Source organism: Xyrauchen texanus, chromosome 24 (assembly GCF_025860055.1).
Source record: "Xyrauchen texanus isolate HMW12.3.18 chromosome 24, RBS_HiC_50CHRs, whole genome shotgun sequence".
Classification (NCBI taxonomy): domain Eukaryota; kingdom Metazoa; phylum Chordata; class Actinopteri; order Cypriniformes; family Catostomidae; genus Xyrauchen; species Xyrauchen texanus.
The window spans coordinates 37347587-37368111 of NC_068299.1; the positions used below are offsets into that span (position 1 = coordinate 37347587).

General features: G+C 41.3%; 1 protein-coding gene and 1 long non-coding RNA gene across 3 annotated transcripts; one reads left to right on the top strand and one right to left on the bottom strand.

The window, feature by feature from the left end:
- The first annotated feature begins 1400 nt into the window (after positions 1 to 1400).
- LOC127617460 (CB1 cannabinoid receptor-interacting protein 1-like) lies at positions 1401 to 10864 on the top strand. The gene is made up of 3 exons (XM_052089432.1): positions 1401 to 1787; positions 7992 to 8136; positions 10082 to 10864. The coding sequence occupies exons 1-3, from the start codon at positions 1609 to 1611 to the stop codon at positions 10244 to 10246; spliced, it is 489 nt and encodes a 162-aa protein (XP_051945392.1). The 5' UTR covers positions 1401 to 1608; the 3' UTR covers positions 10247 to 10864.
- Positions 10865 to 17681: 6817 nt separating this feature from the next.
- LOC127617461 (uncharacterized) lies at positions 17682 to 19348 on the bottom strand. 2 transcript variants are annotated; one of them, XR_007967356.1, is made up of 5 exons: positions 19286 to 19348; positions 19002 to 19027; positions 18349 to 18518; positions 17918 to 18104; positions 17682 to 17799 (listed from the first exon to the last, which is right to left on the bottom strand). It is a non-coding gene; the product is annotated as an uncharacterized LOC127617461 (long non-coding RNA). The 2 variants fall into 2 exon arrangements; XR_007967355.1 differs by having other exon boundaries at positions 17918 to 18518.
- Positions 19349 to 20525: the final 1177 nt, after the last annotated feature.

Below are 20525 nucleotides of genomic sequence, written 5' to 3' on the forward strand. Positions count from 1 at the left end.
CCTGCCAAATAGTGAGCCAATTTACCTTACATGTTAAATGCTTAATAACATTATTCGTCAGGCACTTCTCAACATTAGCTGACACAATTTCTGGAATCGTATTTCGCTTCTGAAGATATAGATTTAACCAAAGTCTTATGGATTACGTTTATGCTGCCTTTATGTACTTTTTGTGGCTTCAAAGTTCTGGACACCATTTAATTGCATTGTGTGGACCTTCAGAGCTGAAAAATTCTTCTAAAAATCTGTGTGTTCTGCAGAAGAAAGAAAATCATACACATCTGGGATGGCAGGAGGGTAAGTAAATGATTACTATTTTAATTTTGTACTTGGTACTTCAAACAATAATATGGTACAGTATTAATGACCACCTAAAAATACAGTGGGCTACTTTGTCTCTCTCAGGAGGGTTTGTAGCTTATATTTTTTATTGCCAACACTGCAAATCGACACCCATCAAACCAACGTTGCTGATTTGGGGTAGTCAAACTGTGGTCAGTGCCAGTTCTGGCTTACTTGGTGCCCTAGGTGAGATATGACATGGTGCCCTGCTTAATATCAACAACAACATGAGAAACAGATCAATATTTAAATCCTTTTTATACTCTAAATCTCCACTTTCACATTTGAAATCCACATATGGTGCCTGTTTAGTTTCACTTTCATGTCTGAAAGTGTAAGTGGAGATTTTGAGTAAAAAGGGACATAAATATTGATCTATTTCTCACCCACATCTATCATGTTGCTTCTGAAGGTATATATATAAAACCGCTGGAGAATCATGGACTCATTTTATGCTGCCTTTATGTGCTTTTTGGAGCTTCAAAGTTCTGACCAACATTCTCTAGCATTTTATAGACCTACAGAGCTTAAATATTGTTCTAAATTTTTTTATTTAAATAAAAATAACTAGACAATGAATATAGAAAAGAAGTAACTGTGTGTGTGTGTGTGTGTGTGTGTGTGTGTGTGTGTGTGTGTACTGTATACATGTATAATATAATATATAACTTATATATATATATATATATATATATATATATATATATATATATATATATATATATATTACACTGTCGAGCATGATTATCTTCTGTTTGTTCAGAATGTAAGAATACATTATGAATATTCATAATCTCAACCATATAGAGCTCGGACAGGTCGTGCTGCCCTATTATCTATTACCTTGTACTATCACCTATAGGTTTAAGATCTGGTCTTAAAGATTCAAGTAAAATCTGATTTATCATCTTTGTGTCACAGATCAAGTCACTTTGTTCAAAACATAAATCTAAAAAAATTATAATACTTTTTTTTTTTTTAAATCACATAAAAACAGAAGAAAACAAATCCCCTATCCAGTTGATCTGAAGTGGGCTCCACCGCCTCTCTCTTTATCTCGTTAGATTGGCACACGGGATTGTAAGGATTACTCTTGTATAGGGGATTATGATCAGGAACAGCAGACATGACTATTAACGTGCATTCTGCGATGCGATTTTAACGGTTTTCCACGAGAGTACACATCACAGCATCTCGATTTAGTTCCGCCTGAAATATTCGAGCTGTTCGCTCACACCTCACAGACTTCCACATTATTTTCGCATTATGGCCGACATACCGCAGCTGATTAAAATCGCCGTTTCCTTGAAAACGACTCCAAATAACGGAGCCGTCTACTTCAAGTCGGACGGGACGAGATTCGGGCAGACCCGAACGATCAAAATATTGACCGGAACCAAGTACAAGGTCGATGTGGTCGTGAAACCGGGAGCAGTTGAGGCGACGTGAGTAGACGTCCATGAGAAAGTGAAATATTGCGTCTTATTGATTCAAACATTTTAATATCGTCAGTTTGACCCGCGTAGTTTTACAGAAAGCGCGCGCTTGCAAATTAATATCAAATGCACACATGTAACGCTCTGAGAAATTAATATCGACGATTAAAAGAGAATAAATGAATGGCATGGTTATTTTGAGTAGTTGTATAGCATTGCTATGGTAGACGAATACAATACTTTGATATATCACACATACTAATAAATGATTAAAATAAATTATGAAACTGAAAGATCATGGTAGCCTATTCTTCCACCATGCATTTCAAAGAATATCATGGCATTAGTTCACTTTTTATAAGATATATATATATATATATATATATATATATATATATATATATATATATATATATATATATATATATATATATATATATTTGTACCATGGATAAAGAAGTATGTGTCTCAGATTTTGACCATCTAACAATCCATGCCCTTTCAAAAATGTATCATGATTGTGCCATGGTATTGGATGTAATGATGTTACAATGATGAATGCACTGAATAATTGATGGTATTACAATGATACACATATGTGAATAACCATGGTACGTTTGTGAAAGAAAAGCATGAATAACACGTTCTGGATGTAATATTTCAGTTCAGATACAGATACATCCTGCATCTCATGCCCTGACAGAGGGAGCAGACAGATTGCTTGCTTCTGTTGGAAGTGAAATCCACAGCCGATTAGGGCATCAGCCATGTCTGACTGGCTGCATACACAATTCTGCCCTATTTTAATGTGTGTAGTATTCGATGTTACGCATGCAGATACCTAGGCAACAATGTCTATGATTAGATGAGAATAGCTTTTTGAATTCTCTACAGTTTCAGTTTTTCACAGTTTGTAGAAGAGGCCTTTTTATGCTTTACTATGGTAATATGGTATTTTTTTAAGTATTGTGGGGAATCAGTGCATTATGCCGAAGGGGGCAGCGATAGGCAGAAAGGGGCAGTGATAAGCAGAAAAGGGCAGCGACAGCCAGCTTATCGTGGCCCAGTCCGCCCCTGAATCAGAGGAACCATTATTTTGACCAAACATTTCTCTTTAAAACAAACACATAATTTAATCATTTTCATATTGGTGATTCTCACAGAACCTGTCAAGAAAATGTCCTGCTTCTATTTTACTCCAAAATCAAAAGAAACAACTTGTATATTGCATATAGATTAATTCTACTTGAAGGGCTATTAAAGGGATAGTTGACCCAAAAATGAAAATTCTCTCATCATTTACTCACTCTCATGCCATCCCAGATGTGTATGACTTTCTTTCTTCTGCAGAACACCAATTAAGATTTTTTAAATAATATTTCAGCTCTGAAGGTCCATACAATGGAAGTGAATGGGTGCCAACATTTTGAAGGTACAAAATCCACATAAAGGCAACATAAAAGTAATCCATATGATGCTGGTGTTTAAATCCATGTCTTCAGAAGCTATATTTTATGTGTGTGTGAGAATCAGATCAATATTTAAGTCATTTTATATAATAAATTCTCCTCTCTGCCCAGTAGGGGGTGATATACATTAAGACTGTGAATCACCTAAAACAGAAGAAGAAGAATGGGAAAGTGCAACTGAAGTGGAGGTTGACTGAGCAAGGAGGAGAATTTATAGTAAAAAAAAAAAAAAAGACTTAAATATGTATCTGTTTCTCACCCACACCTATCATATCACTTCAGAAGACATGGATTTAACCACTGGAGTCATATGGACAGCCCTCTACATTGCGAGTAAATCACTCACATATGCGAGTAAATTTCACACTATGCAGCCAAAAAACGTCTGTTATTAGCCACTGGCAAGTAAATATTAACATTTCACTCACCAGTGGTAGACTTGTGTAGTGTTGAAGCACCGAGGCCCTTTTACTGAATAAAAAGCAGTTGATTAAGAAGCTGGATTCAGCCTCGTCTTTCCCTGCATGCTGTCCCGTGAGCGTGCAGGAAAAAGCACTTGTGTCTCATTCAGTGCATCTCAGTGAACCGCACCACGGATGTCACAAGGGCAGCTCTCTTGAGACTGTGTGAAGATGAACCGCTTCTCAAGCGCTCTGATGGGCACGTCCTCTACAGAGGCGCCAAACTCCTGCGCTCCAGTTTCACTTAACGGCCATTTAATGTCAAATGTCCGTGGTCATTGTGGGTTTATTCACACAGTGTTAATAACATGCAGTGACAGAGGAGATGCCCTGCTCTATGTGGAGATGATCAAATGCAAGAAACAGAATCTCAAAGTCCTCCTTCATAAGAAATGAGGGCTTGTGTGTTAATCAGAGAGCTTAAAATAATGTGTGAAAGTGAAGAATTTAAGGCAGATATATTTTACTATTATATAATATAATATAATATAATATAATATAGGTTGGCTGGGTTACAAAAGCAAAAGAAAACAAAACATTGAAAATCCAATGGATCAAAAGTAAATCTTATTATAATTATTGTATACTTTTCTATTTGACTGTCATTCAGAAGTTTTTGAAGCCTGAAAAGTTAACCATATAACCTTATTTTATTACATGTCCCAAGCTAAATTTGTATAAATGCACATCTGGATGCATTGCGGTAATGAGAATTGGGGGGGTAAAATGTGTTTTAATGTCCTGAAAATAATGCAACAAATCTTAATGGTCCTAAATGTAGACTTTATTTTTTTTATGCAAAATGTAATTACATTTTTTTTATTTGGTGTTAGAAATGACCATTTTGGAATTTACAAATGACCAATGTTAGAAATAAAACATTTCTTTGCATGTTTCATGTGAATCACCCATATATATTACAACATATAGTAAGATTAAACACCCCGGGGGGGAAGAGGCATATCTACTATAGGAACAGGCCACGCCAACCGTGGCCTTTTCTCTTTTTTTTTCTCCCCACAGAGTGAAAAAATCTTTCAGCTGAGGCCAAATGTATCCCAGGAGGAAAAGACACCGCAGAAACCACACCCTGCCAGAAGGGGAGGTTAACATGGGTTCTTTTTGATCTCTCGCAGAGCACAGCTCCAGCATCACTTCGGGGTCAGGACTACCCACGTGCAGCTCTTTCAATGCCTTGGCCTGGTGTACTTGGTCACCAGAGACGATGTAGACCTGCAGGCCCAGGATGGGTGTCTCGAGCGATTCCACCACCATAACAAGCCACACATGGAAGAGGCATCAGGTAGGTCCTACCCGGAAGGGAGGAGCTCTACAAACGCGGTGACCGGTGGCAAAGGGAGCTCTGCCCAAGGGAGACACAGCTCTACTGTGGAAAATACATCACAGCGGGTTACCACAGGTAAAAGCACACGTGGAGCACCTACCCCAGTAAAGGGCATCCTAGCACACTTACTGGGCCTGGCTACGAATTTCTTTGCCGAATTCGCCACCCACAGGGCTAGGGAAGAAGGACATCTTGGGTCCACCGTCTCGTGAACTCACATGGGGGGAAAAAAGCGCACGTCTTCCCCTCAAGGAGAAGAAAGGTGCTGTACGCAAGCGGTACACCTGGCCAGCTACTTACCATATATATATATATATATATATATATATATATATATATATATATATATATATAGGTAAGTAGCTGGCCAGATAATATATATATATATATATATATATATATATATATATATATATATATATATATATATATATATATACTTACCTGTTTGTACCTGACAACACATGGGACGAAACCGGCTCAACCCGGAGATTATAAAATCTTGCGAAGTTATTGGGCGATTGCCCTGCAGATGTCTGCTAGAGAGGCACCATTGGCTAGTGCCCAAGAGGATGTCACACTCCTCGTGGGTGTGCTCGTAATCCCAAAGGGGTAGTCACGCCCTGGGCATGGTATGCCAATGCGATGGCATCCACGATCCAGTGGGCAAGCCTCTGTTTGGAGACAGAGTTCCCTTACCGCTGTCCACCAAAGCAGACAAAGAGCTGCTCAGAGAGTCTAAAGATCTGTGTGCGATCCAAGTAGATGCAGAAAGCATGCAACGGACACAGCAATGATAAGCGCTTGCAGGCCCACCACTTGACACAACCTTGGGCACATAGCCCGGTCGGGGTCTCAAGACCACGTGAGAGTACTCCGGATCGAACTCCAGGCAGATGTCACTGACAGAATGCATGCATGTCCCCAACACTCTTGATGGACGTGAGTGCAGCAAAAAGGGCAGCCTTTAATGAGACCGCCTTTAGCTCAACTGACTCTAGGGGCCCAGGAGGACCACAGAGAGATCCCACAAGGGAAAGAGCTGCTGCCTAGGAGGACTCATGGTGCGCCGCTAAAGTGGCCACATCAAGGTGTAGGGGGACAGCCACCCCTCCAGCCTCTCCTGCAGGAAGGAAATCACTGACACGACTGGGCATCTCTGGGGGTCTTCGCCTCGGGAAGGACACCAATTTGCGAACAAATGCCACTAGCCACACACAAAGCCTAGCTTGGATGCGTCTGTCATATCCACAATGTGTCTGGACACTTGTTGTAAGGGGACCCCTGCCTGCAGAAATGCAAGGTCTGTCCAAGGGCTGAACAAGTGGCGGAAGATCGGCGTGATGGCCACACCAATGTGTGCTGTGGCGCAATGCCCATCTCAGGACTCGAGTCTGAAGCCAGTGTTGGAGTGGTCTCATATGCATCAACCCGAGCGGCGTGACCACCGCCGAGGATGCCATATGCCCCAGGAGTGTCTGAAACTGTTTCAGTGGGACCGCCATTCTGTGCCTGAACGACTTCAGGTAGGTCCCTGTGCGCACACAACAGGTCTCGAGAGTGAGCTAGAATCAGCCAATTGTCAAGATAATTGAGGATGCGAATGCCCACAACCCTTAATGGGGCAAGGGCTGGTGAAGACACAATGCAACGAGGACAGGCCGAAGGGGAGGACCTTGTACTGGTACTCCCTGCTCTCGAAGGCGAACCGCAGAAAGGGCCTGTGCCGAGGTAAAACCGAGACGTGGAAGTACGCGTCCTTCAGGTCTACCGCCGCAAACCAATCTTGATGCTGGATGCACGCAAAAATGGGTTTCTGCCCACCGCCTTTCTTTGGCACAATGAAGTAGGGCTGTAGAACTCTTTCTTCATCTCGGCTGGAGGGACGGGCTGTATCGCGTGCAGGGCTGAACCCGGGCGGATCGTGTCTGATGTACCTGCTGGTGGGGCCTCGTGGCAGGGCGATGGGGGCATCAGCTTCCCATCAGCTTGAGTTGCAGCCACAGGGGGACGCACTTGGCGGCAAGCAGACGGGTGCGGGACCTTGAACCGCACCGGGGCAGGATATGTTCCCTTTGCTGGATATGTTCCCTTTGCATTTTAAAAAGATGCTCTCTGTCAGTGCGACTTTTAGAAGGAAATATACTCTTTTCTGCAAGAATTTATACTCTTGCAGCTGTCTCTGTACTCTGCATTAATCGGGCAGAGGGGGAAAAATCCACTGAAATGCACCGTATATCCAACAGCATACGCTTCTCATTTACGAGGTGAATGGAACTGCAGTGGAACTCGCTGCTCAACACCACTCGTCTCTGAATGAGTGGTTGTGAGCTCCTTTTATACCCGTATGTCCAGGGGAGTGGCATGCAAATTCCACTCGCCAATTCAAATTGGCCTTTTCTCAAAGATCAGAGGTGTTTGGGGCTCCCAAGAGCGACCCCTAGTGTCACTACATCAACACAACGTTGAGTGAGTGACAGATAGGGAACACCTTGAGTGCTCAGTGGATCAGTTTTTACATGTTAAATTGTGTTTACGATATACTGATTCACAACATCAGGAGCTACCGGGTGAGATGAGATCCACTATAAGTTTTGACCCAATTCACTAAAATGGACAGTTTAAACTGATTCACAGAAACAGTATTAAAATGTGTCTGTTTTAACACTCACATACTCATAAAAATGAATGGGCAAATAAAAGCACCTAAACAAATTGCAATATTTACAGTTTTGCTTAATATTTTATCGGCAGCAAAATCATTGTAAATATATTATAAATATTCAATATTGCCCAGCTTTATGTTTCTTCCTCAGTAATTGTCTGCTGTCAAATGTTACAAATCTGTTTGCTTTTCAGCTCCTGCAGGTCTATTTACTGAGTTGTTTGTGACAGTTTATCCTGACTCCCTCTCACACCTACCTGTCTCATTCCTCAGATCCATGACTGTTGGCGGAGTGACTTTCCCTTTGGAGCAGCAGTCTAAAGACCCCCAATCTGTAGTATACACTGGAATGTATGCCACTGAGGGAGTAGCACACACAAAAAGTGGAGAGAGACAGCCTGTCCAAGTCAACATACAGGTGAGAAATGAAAATAGCTCCCATGTTTTTAAAACCTAGAGAGCTGCTTATGTAGACAGCATTTTAAAGCATCATTGGCACACTCGCATGTCCCAATCGCATCAAATGGTAGGTAGCAGTATTATGCTGCCTTCTAAGATGGCTTCTTTGGCCAAATTTTAAGACATTTAAAGACAAAAGTCTTTAAAGGCAATCCCATTATCAAGAGCGACATAAAACAAATAAGAAATGATTCAAATGTAATGTAAGAAATGCAAATGTAAAAATAAACCTATTTTTAGGACCATTAAGATTTTTTGATTCATGGCAGAGTTGCACATTTTAATTAGACTTTAAGGGAGTACTAGTAGCTATGATGTATTATTCAAATACCCCCTCCCCCATTACTGCAATGTGAAAAAAATGCTCATTATGATATTCTCATTACCCCAAATGGTGGGGTGGGGGGATTATTTGAATTATACATCATAGCTACTACAGTAGTACTCCCTTGGTACTACTGCCTTTCACTTTTGTGAAAAAAAAAACATTGTAATGGTGTAAACATTGGGAACAGTAAAAGTACTTTTATTTTTTTTGCCTTGCGGACAAATGTAGAATGGGAATGTAGGCTTCATTTTCTGAATGCAAAATATAATTTCATATTTTTTGGGTTGATTTTTGGGTTAAATATGACCAGGACATTGTCTTGACGGATTTTGTGAGAATCACCCATTACACTTCATACAATAACAAAAAGTACCTAAGAACTCAATATATTTGAAAATGGACTATTTTACCAATATGCGTGTTTGTAATTTTACACTTATCAGATCATTAGCTTAGCATCATGCTAACACCAAAGTCTACTGAAATCAGTTGTAAGTCTCATGTTTGCTTCACATGTAGATCTCAGAATGAAATCAGAAAGAGTACGTTTTTCTTTACTTCACTTTTCTTTAGATAAAATGTATCTTTGCTTGCCAAAATTGGAACACTGCCCCCAGTGCTTACTACCAACTGTTGCTGGGCATATGGGCACACAAATCTGCCTAATACAACCATATATATAGGGGGGTCTGAGGCATGGTGCCCAGGGATAATTTGTTTGCAAAAACAACACAAAAGCATAACATTTTGGTGACTTTGGGAGAAGCATTTTTTTTTCCTCAAGTATGAGTAGTGTTCATGTTACTATTGCATAAAGCATTTCTTCCAGTAACCGCTCAGAACAAACACGTCCTCGCGCTAAAAAAGGAAAATGCACTACAACGAATAGAGTAGAACGCAAGTGTCTTGTGACACTTTTTATCAGTTGAAGAAGTTTTATTTTTAACTTGAAACTGTGTCTTAAAAATGCAGCGCTCCTGTGAAAGATGCTAAAAACACAGTGAAACTTGGTGTTGTTTTCAAAAGATATCCATCTAGCCAGCGAACGTTTATATTGAAAATGATTGAAAAACACCCAGAGCGGATGTAAAAACATGTTCGGTTTGAACACCACTAACTGAAGTTTAACAAAGTTACCTCTCAAAAAGACAGCCTTTTATTTCAGTTGATTGTAGGTTCATTTCCACTTTATTCAGTGTTGGTAAATATCCCGATACTGTTTTAATGTGTGAGAAACCGCTCCAGATTATTCTGTGAGAGCACTCCGAATTAATTGTACTGAATCACCAATCGATTCAGACCGAATTGCAAGCCTGTTTGGCCAATTCACTGAAAAGAACCGACTCAAAATAATTATTCGGAAGTCATCAACTCTTTGCTTTGTGGCTGAGAGTTGCTGACAATGTGAACAGGGCTTAATGAGGTTTCCTGACAGTGTGGAAGTTACCTTATAAGACAAGTGCCAATGTAGGCAGTAGACAGCAAGGGACGGAGCCTGTTAATATAATATAAAGAGGAACATTAGTGACTGTCAAAGTAAGAGCTACTCTTGATGTGCTATCTCTGTACTTCACAGTTCACTCAAGCAGGCCTTTTTGAGACCATCTGGCAGGTCAAGTTCTACAACTATAACAAGAGGGACCACTGCCAATGGGGCAACAGCTTCAACAGTATCGAGTATGAGTGTAAACCCAATGACACACGCACCCTCATGTGGATCAATAAAGAACAATTTCTATGAAAGATGCCTATGTGTCATCCGTGAGAGAAGACCTTATGACGGACACGATACAGAGCAAGAAACTTCCCTCAACACCACCCTGTTGAGTCATATATTAATGAATCAAAGGTTCCTTTTAGTGTTGGGATGTATCCTGTTCCTTTCCTGTTAGTGATGTGTGTCTAACAAGTGATTGAAGTGTAGTGAGGAATTTACGAGCGGGAGTTTTGTTGGATTTGTCTTTGAGCTGCAGGAAATTAAGTATCATTCTGTATCAGATGCAATGTAGTTGAACTTTAACCTCTTTGTTGTAGTGTTGTCTCTTTCCGCAGTTGTCCTTGCAGTTGTCTACCTCTAAATAATCCTGTGAGGATTAAGTTTACTTTAATGTGGGTTTACAGGTTTAATGGTAAAAGTATTATATAATGTATGGTGTGTTATTTCAGTAGTTACAGATTCAATGTAGCACCTTTTGCAATAAATCTTACCCATCTACGAACTTTCTAGAGATTCTTTTTTTAGTATTTTGTAATGGTGAAATGTGATAATATATGTGCAATAATTGACAGCTGGATAAAAAATAAAAAATGTCATTGGTTTTGCAAAATATATTGTATATTTGATCAAAAAATAAATAAAGGATACCAAAAATGCTATCTGTTTTATTTGAATGCTGTCAGTTCATATTAAAATGAAGCTAATGATTTAAATTGCCTGCACCCATCTGCTATTGTTTAGAAAAACAGGTCATCCCGCCTCAAATTCATGCCATTGGTCAAACCAACATTGCAATTCCGGGATGGTTAAACAAACAGAGCAATGTTTTGATAGTGCTACAAAGCTACAATCTGCGTACTGTCAGAGCATGTACTGATGAAGGATGCACTTCTTGGCTGGTAATGGCCGGTTTTTAGGTATGCAAGTGAGTGAATAATTTCTGGATAAACTTCCTTGGGGAACGTGGACATTGTCCTGTGACCTGAATATAAGTAAGGAATTTTGTACACTCTTCCAGTTGTTATAGCAAAATAAAGCTGAACATGTTGATCAAGACCCGACACAAAGCAGCCCAGCTAACCAAATTGTGTGGCCATTACATACCTGCAACGTAATTTGATGACCAAACATTCATCGTGGCAACGTAACGGATTACATTGTGACACCTGAAAAAGTAAAATTCCTGGATTTTTAGCCACAATGTAACTTTGGAACAGTGCCAGTCCGTCATGACGATGATGTGGCAATGTCGAGGATCAATTGTTGATTGTTGGTCATTTTTGCTTTTAATGATTAATCTATGGGCGGACATGCAGTATTCTAACCTAATTTATGTCCTCTTTTGCCCAACATTAATTTAAAGTCTATTTAAACAGTTGTGAGCATAAATAATGAATGCAGACTCAACGTTAATGTACTTGTATTTTGACAAAAAATGCAACAATAAAAGAAATTGAAGCCTACTGCCACAGAATTTCAATGAAATTACAAGCCTAAATAACCTCTGTGCTCATATTAAAATCTTCTTAACACCTAATGCCTTGAATTACATTTTTTTATTAATTTCATTTAAATCAATATTAAGGATATATAAATAAGGGATAATCCACAGGTAGGTATGCGTTAAACTATTTTAAATGCATGATGTGGAGGCGAAGAACCAGCCAACCAGCATTTAATGCACACGTAGCCATGGATTATCCCACTTATACCATGGTCACTTGCCAGAATTGATTTCTTCCAGTGCAAATTTGACTGGAAGAATATAAAAATAAAAAATAAAAGGTTAATTTTATCTAAGGGCAGTTAGATCTGCAGCTTTGCCTGTTCTAAATCAGATGCAGAGAGAAAGTAGTGCAACCACACACTTGGTCAAAAATGTTCATTTAAATGCACAATCCAGAAATAATCATATCCACAGAATGTAGAGGGTTTGGCACTCCAGAGAAAATGTATTATTTAATTTATTCATTGTCATTTTCACATTAATGTGGAAAAACCGACTTAACGTGTCATTGACAGTAAAAGTAGCACTAACTGTATAATAAGGGGAAACCCATTCAAAACACACACTGGAACCTGCAGATTTGGACCTCTGAGAAATCGGTATGGTACCAATAAAGGCTGCACGATTGAATTAATTAATTACATTGCAAAATGTCCATGAGCAGTAGCGCTTCAATGAGTTTTGTAAACAACAGCGCTTTCCCTTCAGCGTTTGAGTCAGAGACGTGTGAGCACGGGGGCCTCTAGTGGCTGTAGGTGGCACTTCAGCACATAACCTACACAACACATTACAGTTTAAATAGATCCTGATTTTCTTCACAAAGAGCAAAACAAGTTGAATTCCATTTTATTAGCTATGCAGATGAAAGTGGTTAGGAAATGTTTTCAGTTGCTTTAGTTCACTCTGCTTGCTCTGTAATGTTATGTTGCTATGGTAACAAACGGTATATTCATTTCAAACGGTGATTAACTGACTGGAACTACCTGTGCATTCTACTTGAACAGCACGCATTCCAGCCAATCAGAATCGAGTATTAGAACAGGCCATGGTATAAAAAAGGTTAATGACTTCATTACAATATAATCTTCAGAAGATCTAAAAATTTCCCAAAAGTAATTATTTTAGATTATAGCAAAAATGTATAAATATGTATTGTTTTCTGCTCATCATAACACATTTCAAAGTTATTGTGGTTTCAATTTGTTATTGTGTAAATACCATCAGATCTAATTCAAATAACTCTTTTTAATTTATTTTACAGGCTCTAAAAAATGGCAGATGATTCAGAATATTTAATGCACAAACAATTAATCAGCTGAGACTGTAAAGCAAACAGATACAAAAGCAAATGATGCATGAATACTAATTAGTAGGTAAATTTTTTTTTATATAATGACACATTTTATAAGATTTCATGTCCATGCAATCATCCAAATAAATTGTACAAAACTTGAATGATAGCAATTAAATTGCTACAGCACAAATCTATCATAATAAATGCACTTTTGCGACTGGACTCGGACTGTTATTTATTTTTTTATTTTTTTAAGATCACATTGGAGAATGTAAAAAAGTGGAATTGGAATTGGAAGGTGAAGTGTTATTTATATTACGGACCTATGATGTTGTAGTTACGTTGCCAATAAGTCACAGAATTACCCAAATATTATGAATACATTATGTAACTGGACCATTCTGAGTAAGCTTGGGACATTAGGAGGATGTGAAGATGATGTTGTGAATTAGAAATGTAATGGTAATGAAACTATGGGCCCATGACATTGCAGTTACTTTGTCAGTAAGTAATGGAATTGCCTAAATATTACGTATATATTACATAACTGGACTTGTAAGGATCTCCTCCAAGGGATGACACTTGACGCAGTGGCTCAGAGGTGAGGTTCTTTATTATTATTAGTAGCAACGTGCACAGAATACTTTTAAACAGCGAGCTTAATGAAACACAAACACAGTAACTCTTATGTCACTCTCTCTCTCTCTCTCATGGAGGCCCTCTGGCTGCCTTTTATGCCGCTCTCCCCGTGCTCACTGAAATTAGAGACAGGTGTTAGAAATAATTTAGCTCAGGTGTAAGCGCCCTTACCGCTTTTCTCTCCCGGACGGGCGCTTGACCACGCCCCCGCTGCCACATACCCCCACCGCCCGACTCAGGCCGGGGCGTCATCCGGCCTGTCTACCACTCCCTGCCCATTTCTGGAGAGGAAGTCGGCGACAGCCATCTGCACCCCCTGTCTGTGGACCACCTTGAATTTAAAGGGCTGGAGGGCCAGATACCAACGGGTGATCCGGGCGTTAGTATCTTTCATGCGATGGAGCCACTGCAGTGGGGCGTGATCCGAGCAGAGGGTCAAGGCCCGCCCCAGCAGGTAGTAACGGCGGGTGAGGACCGCCCACTTGATGGGCAAACACTCCTTTTCCACGGTGCTGTACTTAGTCTCCCTTAAGGAGAGTTTACGGCTAATGTACAGCACTGGGCGCTCCTCCCCCTCCACCACCTGCGAGAGTACAGCCCCCAGCCCTCTGTCTGAAGCGTCCGTCTGCAATACAAAAGGGAGAGAGAAGTCAGGTGCATGAAGAAGCGGCCCCCCACAAAGTGCGGCTTTAATCTGCATAAACGCCTGTTGGCACTGCTCCGACCATTGGACCGGATCTGGAGCCCCCTTTTTAGTGAGGTCAGTCAGCGGGCTGGTGACGTCCGAATAATTAGGCACAAACCTCCTATAATAGCCAGCCAGCCAGCCCCAGGAACTGCCTCACCCCCTTTTTGGTCTTGGGTCTAGGGCAAGTCGCAATCGCCGCGGTTTTGTCAATTTGGGGACGCACCTGGCCATGACCCAAGTGGAACCCCAGATACCGTACCTCCACACACCCAATCGTGCACTTCTTAGGGTTTGCCGTGAGCCCCGCCCTCAGGTCGGCCCTCAGATGTTGCAAGTGCCGCTGCCAGTCATTGCTATAAATGATAATATCATCTAAATAGGCAGCGGCGTACGCGGTGTGAGGTCTGAGGATCCGATCCATGAGTCGTTGAAACGTGGCTGGTGCTCCAAACCAACCGAAAGGAAGCGTCACAAATTGGTGTAATCCAAACGGCGTAGTGAAGGCTGTTTTCTCACGGGACATTGGTGTCAAGGGGATCTGCCAATAACCCTTTGTTAAATCCAAGGTCGAATAAAATCGAGCAGTACCTAACCGATCGAGCAGTTCATCAACACGGGGCATTGGGTACGCGTCAAATTTAGACACGCGTTGACTTTTCTGTAATCCACACAGAACCGAACAGACCCATCACTCTTGGGAACAAGAACAACCGGGCTGGACCAATCACTGTGGGATTCCTCTATTACGCCCAATTACCTCACCTCGCCCCTTCCCTCGTCATTCAGAGCTGCCGAGGACGGCCCCCGCTCCGCCTCCCCTGCCAAAGCATCGCACACTGCACACCTCTTTATGCAGGACCCATCCGCACAAATACCCTCTAAAATATCTTTAAAATTCGGCCAATCAGTACCCAAGATTAGCGGATGAGTGAGGCGGGACTAACCGCTGCCTCCACACTATGGTTTCTTCCCCTGAATTTAATCGCCAAAGTCACCATGGGATACTTGTGAACATCCCCATGCACACACCTCACCCTCACCAGTTTAGCTAAACCCAAAGCCCCGGGTTGAACCAAGCGTTGGTGGATGGTGGTCTGATTGCAGCCGGTATCCAGCAAAGCTTGGTAAATACCCCCCCTGATCCTTACCGGAATCCGGTATGCTCCAGCCCGACTGGGGGCAGCCTGCGGGATGTCGGAGACCCGGGTAGTGGTCCGGGTCTCCGCACCTCCAACAGGCCGGCCCAGGCATTACGGCCGCACTTGTGCTGGCGGGCGCCCCCACCTGAGGAGGAGAGCGGCTGAATGACGGGGAAGGGGAGGGAACATTCTCCCAAGGCCAGGAAGCTGGTCCCTGCCCCATGCCTGCGCGGGGCAGGAACGGGCCCTGGGGAGAGAACAGAGCGAAAGGACATAGGGGAGGGGGAGAAAGCAGGGGCAGACACAGGGGAAGGGAAGAGAGAGAGAGAGAAGGAGGGCTCGTCCGCCCTTGGGATCGCCGCCAGATGGTCCTCCGCAAGATGAACGGCTTCCTCCAGCGACGCCGGGCGGTGGCACTGGACCCACTCCGCCATTTTCCGGGGAAGCCGTTGGCCAAATTGCTCCAGTACCACCTGATCGATAACTCCCTCGACGTCGCAGTCCCCCGCGAGCAGCCACCTCCGGCAGGCGTCCCGGAGCCGTTGGGCAAATGCGAACGGGCGATCGGACTTTTCCAACTTCATGCCCCGGAAGAGCTGACGATTCTCTTCCGGGCTCCGACCGACCCGTTGCAAAATGGCTCTTTTTAGGTCTGTGTAGGCCAGGAGGCTAGTTGCCGGCAGTTGTTGAGCCGCGAGTTGAGCTTCCCCGGACAGGAGAGGAACCAGGCAGGCTGCCCATTGTTCATGCGGCCAGCCCCAGATTTCCGCCGTTCGCTCAAACAAATCAAGGAAGGCCTCAGGATCATCTGCTGCCCCCATCTTCTGTAACGTGGGCGGGGGCAGTGTGGAGTGGGTGTCCGGGGTCGCGGCTGTGGCCGGCGCGGCCTCCTGGCTGAGGAGGCTCCGGATGGCGTGCCGGTCCTCTGCCTGAGCCTGCATGATCTCAAAAAACGGCGATCCTGGTCCTGCCGGAGCTCAAGCAGGGATTGTTGGTGGCTCTGGTGTAGTGTCGCGAGGGACTGGAGGACCTCCGTCAGCTGGGAGGTCCTCCAGTCTCTACGGGGCGACCCATCTCCATACTTGGACGAACAATTCCCGGGTCTCGGCACCAGTGTAAGGATCTCCTCCAAGGGATGACACTTGACGTAGTGGCTCAGAGGTGAGGTTCTTTATTATTATTAGTAGCACCGTGCACAGAACACCTTTAAACAGCGAGCTTAATGAAACACAAACACAGTAACTCTTATGTCACTCTCTCTCTCTCTCTCATGGAGGCCCTCTGGCTGCCTTTTATGCCGCTCTCCCCGTGCTCACTGAAATTAGAGACAGGTGTTAGACATAATTTAGCTCAGGTGTAAGCGCCCTTACCGCTTTTCTCTCCCAGACGGGTGCTTGACCACGCCCCCGCTGCCACAGGACTATTCTGGGTAAGCTTGCAATATTAGGAGGATGTAAAGACGACGTTGTGAATTGGTCATATAATGGTAATGAAATTACTGGCCTGTGAAGTTGCAGTTACGTTGCCTGTTAGTAAGTCATGAAATTACTAATAAGAATGAATAAATGACATAACTGTGTTAGCAGGGTCTTGTAAAACCCTGCAGGGGTTTATTTTGTGATAACAACTGGCTATAACTCAGCTAGTAACCCAACCAAATAAATAAATAGACATGAAATATAGATTTGAGTTGAAATTATTTTATTAGCTGACTTGTAGAGATTGCACAGTGATCTGAGAAGCAGAGAAGATGAGTAGCAATACCCGGATGTGCAGTTATTCAGATAGATCAGACCGCTAGATGACGCATTGACCAGTCACAATCGAGTATTTTAGAGCACTGTGAAATAAGACGTAAAAATAACAACCGTGAAAATAATCAACTTTGGTTTTGTTAAACAAGAACAACTTAAGCACAAGGAACAATTCTCTGTTTGTACAGTATATATCACTTGCAGTTAAGAAGATCCTTCTGACTCGCTGTTGTCCGCTGTTTTTGTTTTCTTTTTAATCCAGTGTTGTAAATGTGACTTCTCCTCAACTCCAGGTTGGGTTACCATCTTGGTCCTGGAAAATTCCTTGACTCCTGATCAATGGCAGAAAAGCATATTGCTGGCCATCATACAATAATTAAACATTTCAACATTTTAAACATATTTATGATTGTTTACTCCTCGTTTGATTTGTAAATGATCATATTGTAAAGCAGTTCAATGGAAAGGAGGAGTTGGCTGGGTGCTGGTAGGTGGAGGATTAGTGTTGGCTGGGTTCTCTGAGTGTCCTCATCCTTTTTTTCCTCAACCTTTGAAACTGATAGAGGCAGAATACATGGTATTGCTAATTTTGAGTACTAAAAATATCACATAACTTCAAAATTAGAAATATTACTTCAACTAGTACGAGTTTGTACTTATTATATATGTGTCACCTGTAATACTATAGCTGTGATCAGCAGCGATGTGCTGTATGTTTACAGGTCTAGGGGTGCATCGTGGTGCAGGGGCCCTCCTCTTTTTGACCACAGGACGATGCACAAAGATGGTGGGAATAGCATCTGGTCTCAGCCTACTCTTGAATTTTTTTGTCATGACAAATTGGTTTGCCTCAAAATGTGCCTGCAGAGTGATTTGAGTTTAGTTTCCACACACAACTTTGTCTACCCACATACTGTACATATCGCATGATGGTTAAAGGCACAGTTATAGGTAACACTGATGACTCCCTGCAATGTGACTGCACCCTTACCATGAGATTTAGCTCCCTGGGTTTTGCAAGGCTTTGCTTGGTCCTTATTTCTAGTAAAAAAAATTCCCATTGGGGTATTTCCATGTGAAAAAGTGCAAATAAATGTATAATTACCTCACACATTTTTTTGTTGTTGTAATTTTTATTTATATTTAGATTGCTCCTGCTGACTTGAGCCAACCATTTTTTTCTCCTCTCCATGTCAGTGGGGAAGCCATACATTCGCACACCTTTCTCTGAGCGATTGGAGCATCCCCATGCAGCACAGCAAACCATGGTGAAGACTATGCAACGACAACATGAAAGAAAGGACACATACAAAATGCTTGGCATGCTATTTAATTTATTAGAAATGTATTCATGAATTGCTGTAAATAGTTATTGCATTTATTTGAATAAAAATACAAAAAAAAGTAATATCGTAATATATTATTACAATTTAAAATAACTGTTTTCTATTTTAATGTATTTTAAAATGTAATTTACTCCTGTGATGCCAAGCTGAATTTTCAGCCTCATTACTTTTGAATGGCAGTTTATCTACGAGTATGCTTAAGTTGTTTTAAAGCTGAATATATTGTGTATATGAATAAGTATTGTAAGAATTATACATTAGATATATAATATTTATAATACATAAATAATTATATTACTATTATATAGAATTGTAAACAATAAGCTTCATTTCACTAAATTTTACATTTACGTAACTGCTGCTAATAGTTAATAGTTCATTGACCAATTGTGCGGTGCGAGTTGGAAATCACCTGTCACCAGTCTGTCTCTGTACTATCTGAAAAGTCATAAATATGACATTAGTTACCATGAGATTAGTGAAAACAATGAACATTAGGTAACATAAAAAGGCAACAGAAACCCTAGCCTGAAATAAGTTGAGGCAAATAACGGTAAGCGAACACTAATCCTCAAATATTAGCTGATTTGATCTTTAAAAAAACAACATCGCTGTAACAACATACTCATGCTACATACATATGTCGGTGTGTTACATAAATATATAAAATAAATGCATTTATTGACTACTAATTACCAGAAATCGCAGTTCTGTCACTCTACTCTAACAGTTAGAAATGCTCGCCAAAGCACTTCCTGGAACTATCTGAAGTCTACGTGAATCACGTGACGATCAAGCATTTAGAACTTCCGTTGTCGCAACTCTCTCTCTGGTCTGGTCGAAAGGTGTGGGAGGGGCTTAAACTTTCCCCTAGGATTTGTACGGAAGAACCCCAAGAGTTTATATATATATATATATATATATGCTTACAAAACTTTTAAAACAATAGCCAGGAGGTATATTATAAAAAGAAAAAAAAGAAAGGACCCCAGAGGTTTTTATTTATTTATTAGAAACAAGCTAGTATACATAGTACACAATACTACAGATGTATTTTACAATAATGCAAAGACATTATATTCATTACATAGTGCCATGGTTTTCAATGCTTTGGAGTTGTTGGAGGTATAAATAGTATTTCAACAATATTTCAAGTCTTTACAAAAAAGTGCAAATAGGGACTTACTAGACATAAATGTTCACGTATGTATAAAAAACTTGGCAAGAAAAATAAACAGATTAATCAGAAAGTACTCACTTTTTAAGTTATCAAAACTGTGGAAACCAAATAAATCATCTTTAAAAAGCATGAACTAAAGAAAAACTAGTTAAAATAGAGATATGTACAAACAAGCAAAATTTTCTCCAAAATACTACAGCGTGGACACATTCCCAAAAAAGGTGAGGGGCAGATTCATCTACTACAGCATCACAGAAGGAGCAAAGTGGATCTATTTCAGGGAGCATGTTTCTTAAATAAAGATTGACTGGGTGAAAACGGTGTAACAGTTTAAAGGACACATCCTTAACCTTGTTGGTAATTAAATATTTGTGAGGTAAAGACCATACGTTCTTCCAGGGAATGTCTTCATAATACCTACTCAAATAATAAATGAATGAGGGGACAGTACATATGTCTTTCTGAAAAAGTTGTCTAATCTTTCTATTTTTTTTAGAGCTGGATTGGACAAAAAACTAATTTTCCCTACTGAGGTTTCACATGGAAGTGTTAACGAAGTAAAACAGGGCAAAAGTCCACTTGAGCCTTTTAAAAGTTCTTCCAAGAGGTCCTCGCTGCAGACTGCGGCACGATGACGGATCGCGCTACAGTCCGTAGCGGGGACACAGTCTCGAAGGACCGCCCATCAGAGCTTATATACTCCGCCTCCTTCACCTCTCGTCCAATAGCAGCGCATCTTTTCCGCCCCTCCCTCCC

Excerpts from the sequence above, each read along its gene's own strand:
- LOC127617460 (XM_052089432.1), top strand. The coding sequence starts at position 1,609 with ATGGCCGACATACCGCAGCTGATTAAAATCGCCGTTTCCTTGAAAACG. Across the intron at positions 1,788-7,991 it reads CCGGGAGCAGTTGAGGCGAC|ATCCATGACTGTTGGCGGAG; the intron begins GTGAGTAGACGT and ends CTCATTCCTCAG. Across the intron at positions 8,137-10,081 it reads CTGTCCAAGTCAACATACAG|TTCACTCAAGCAGGCCTTTT; the intron begins GTGAGAAATGAA and ends TGTACTTCACAG.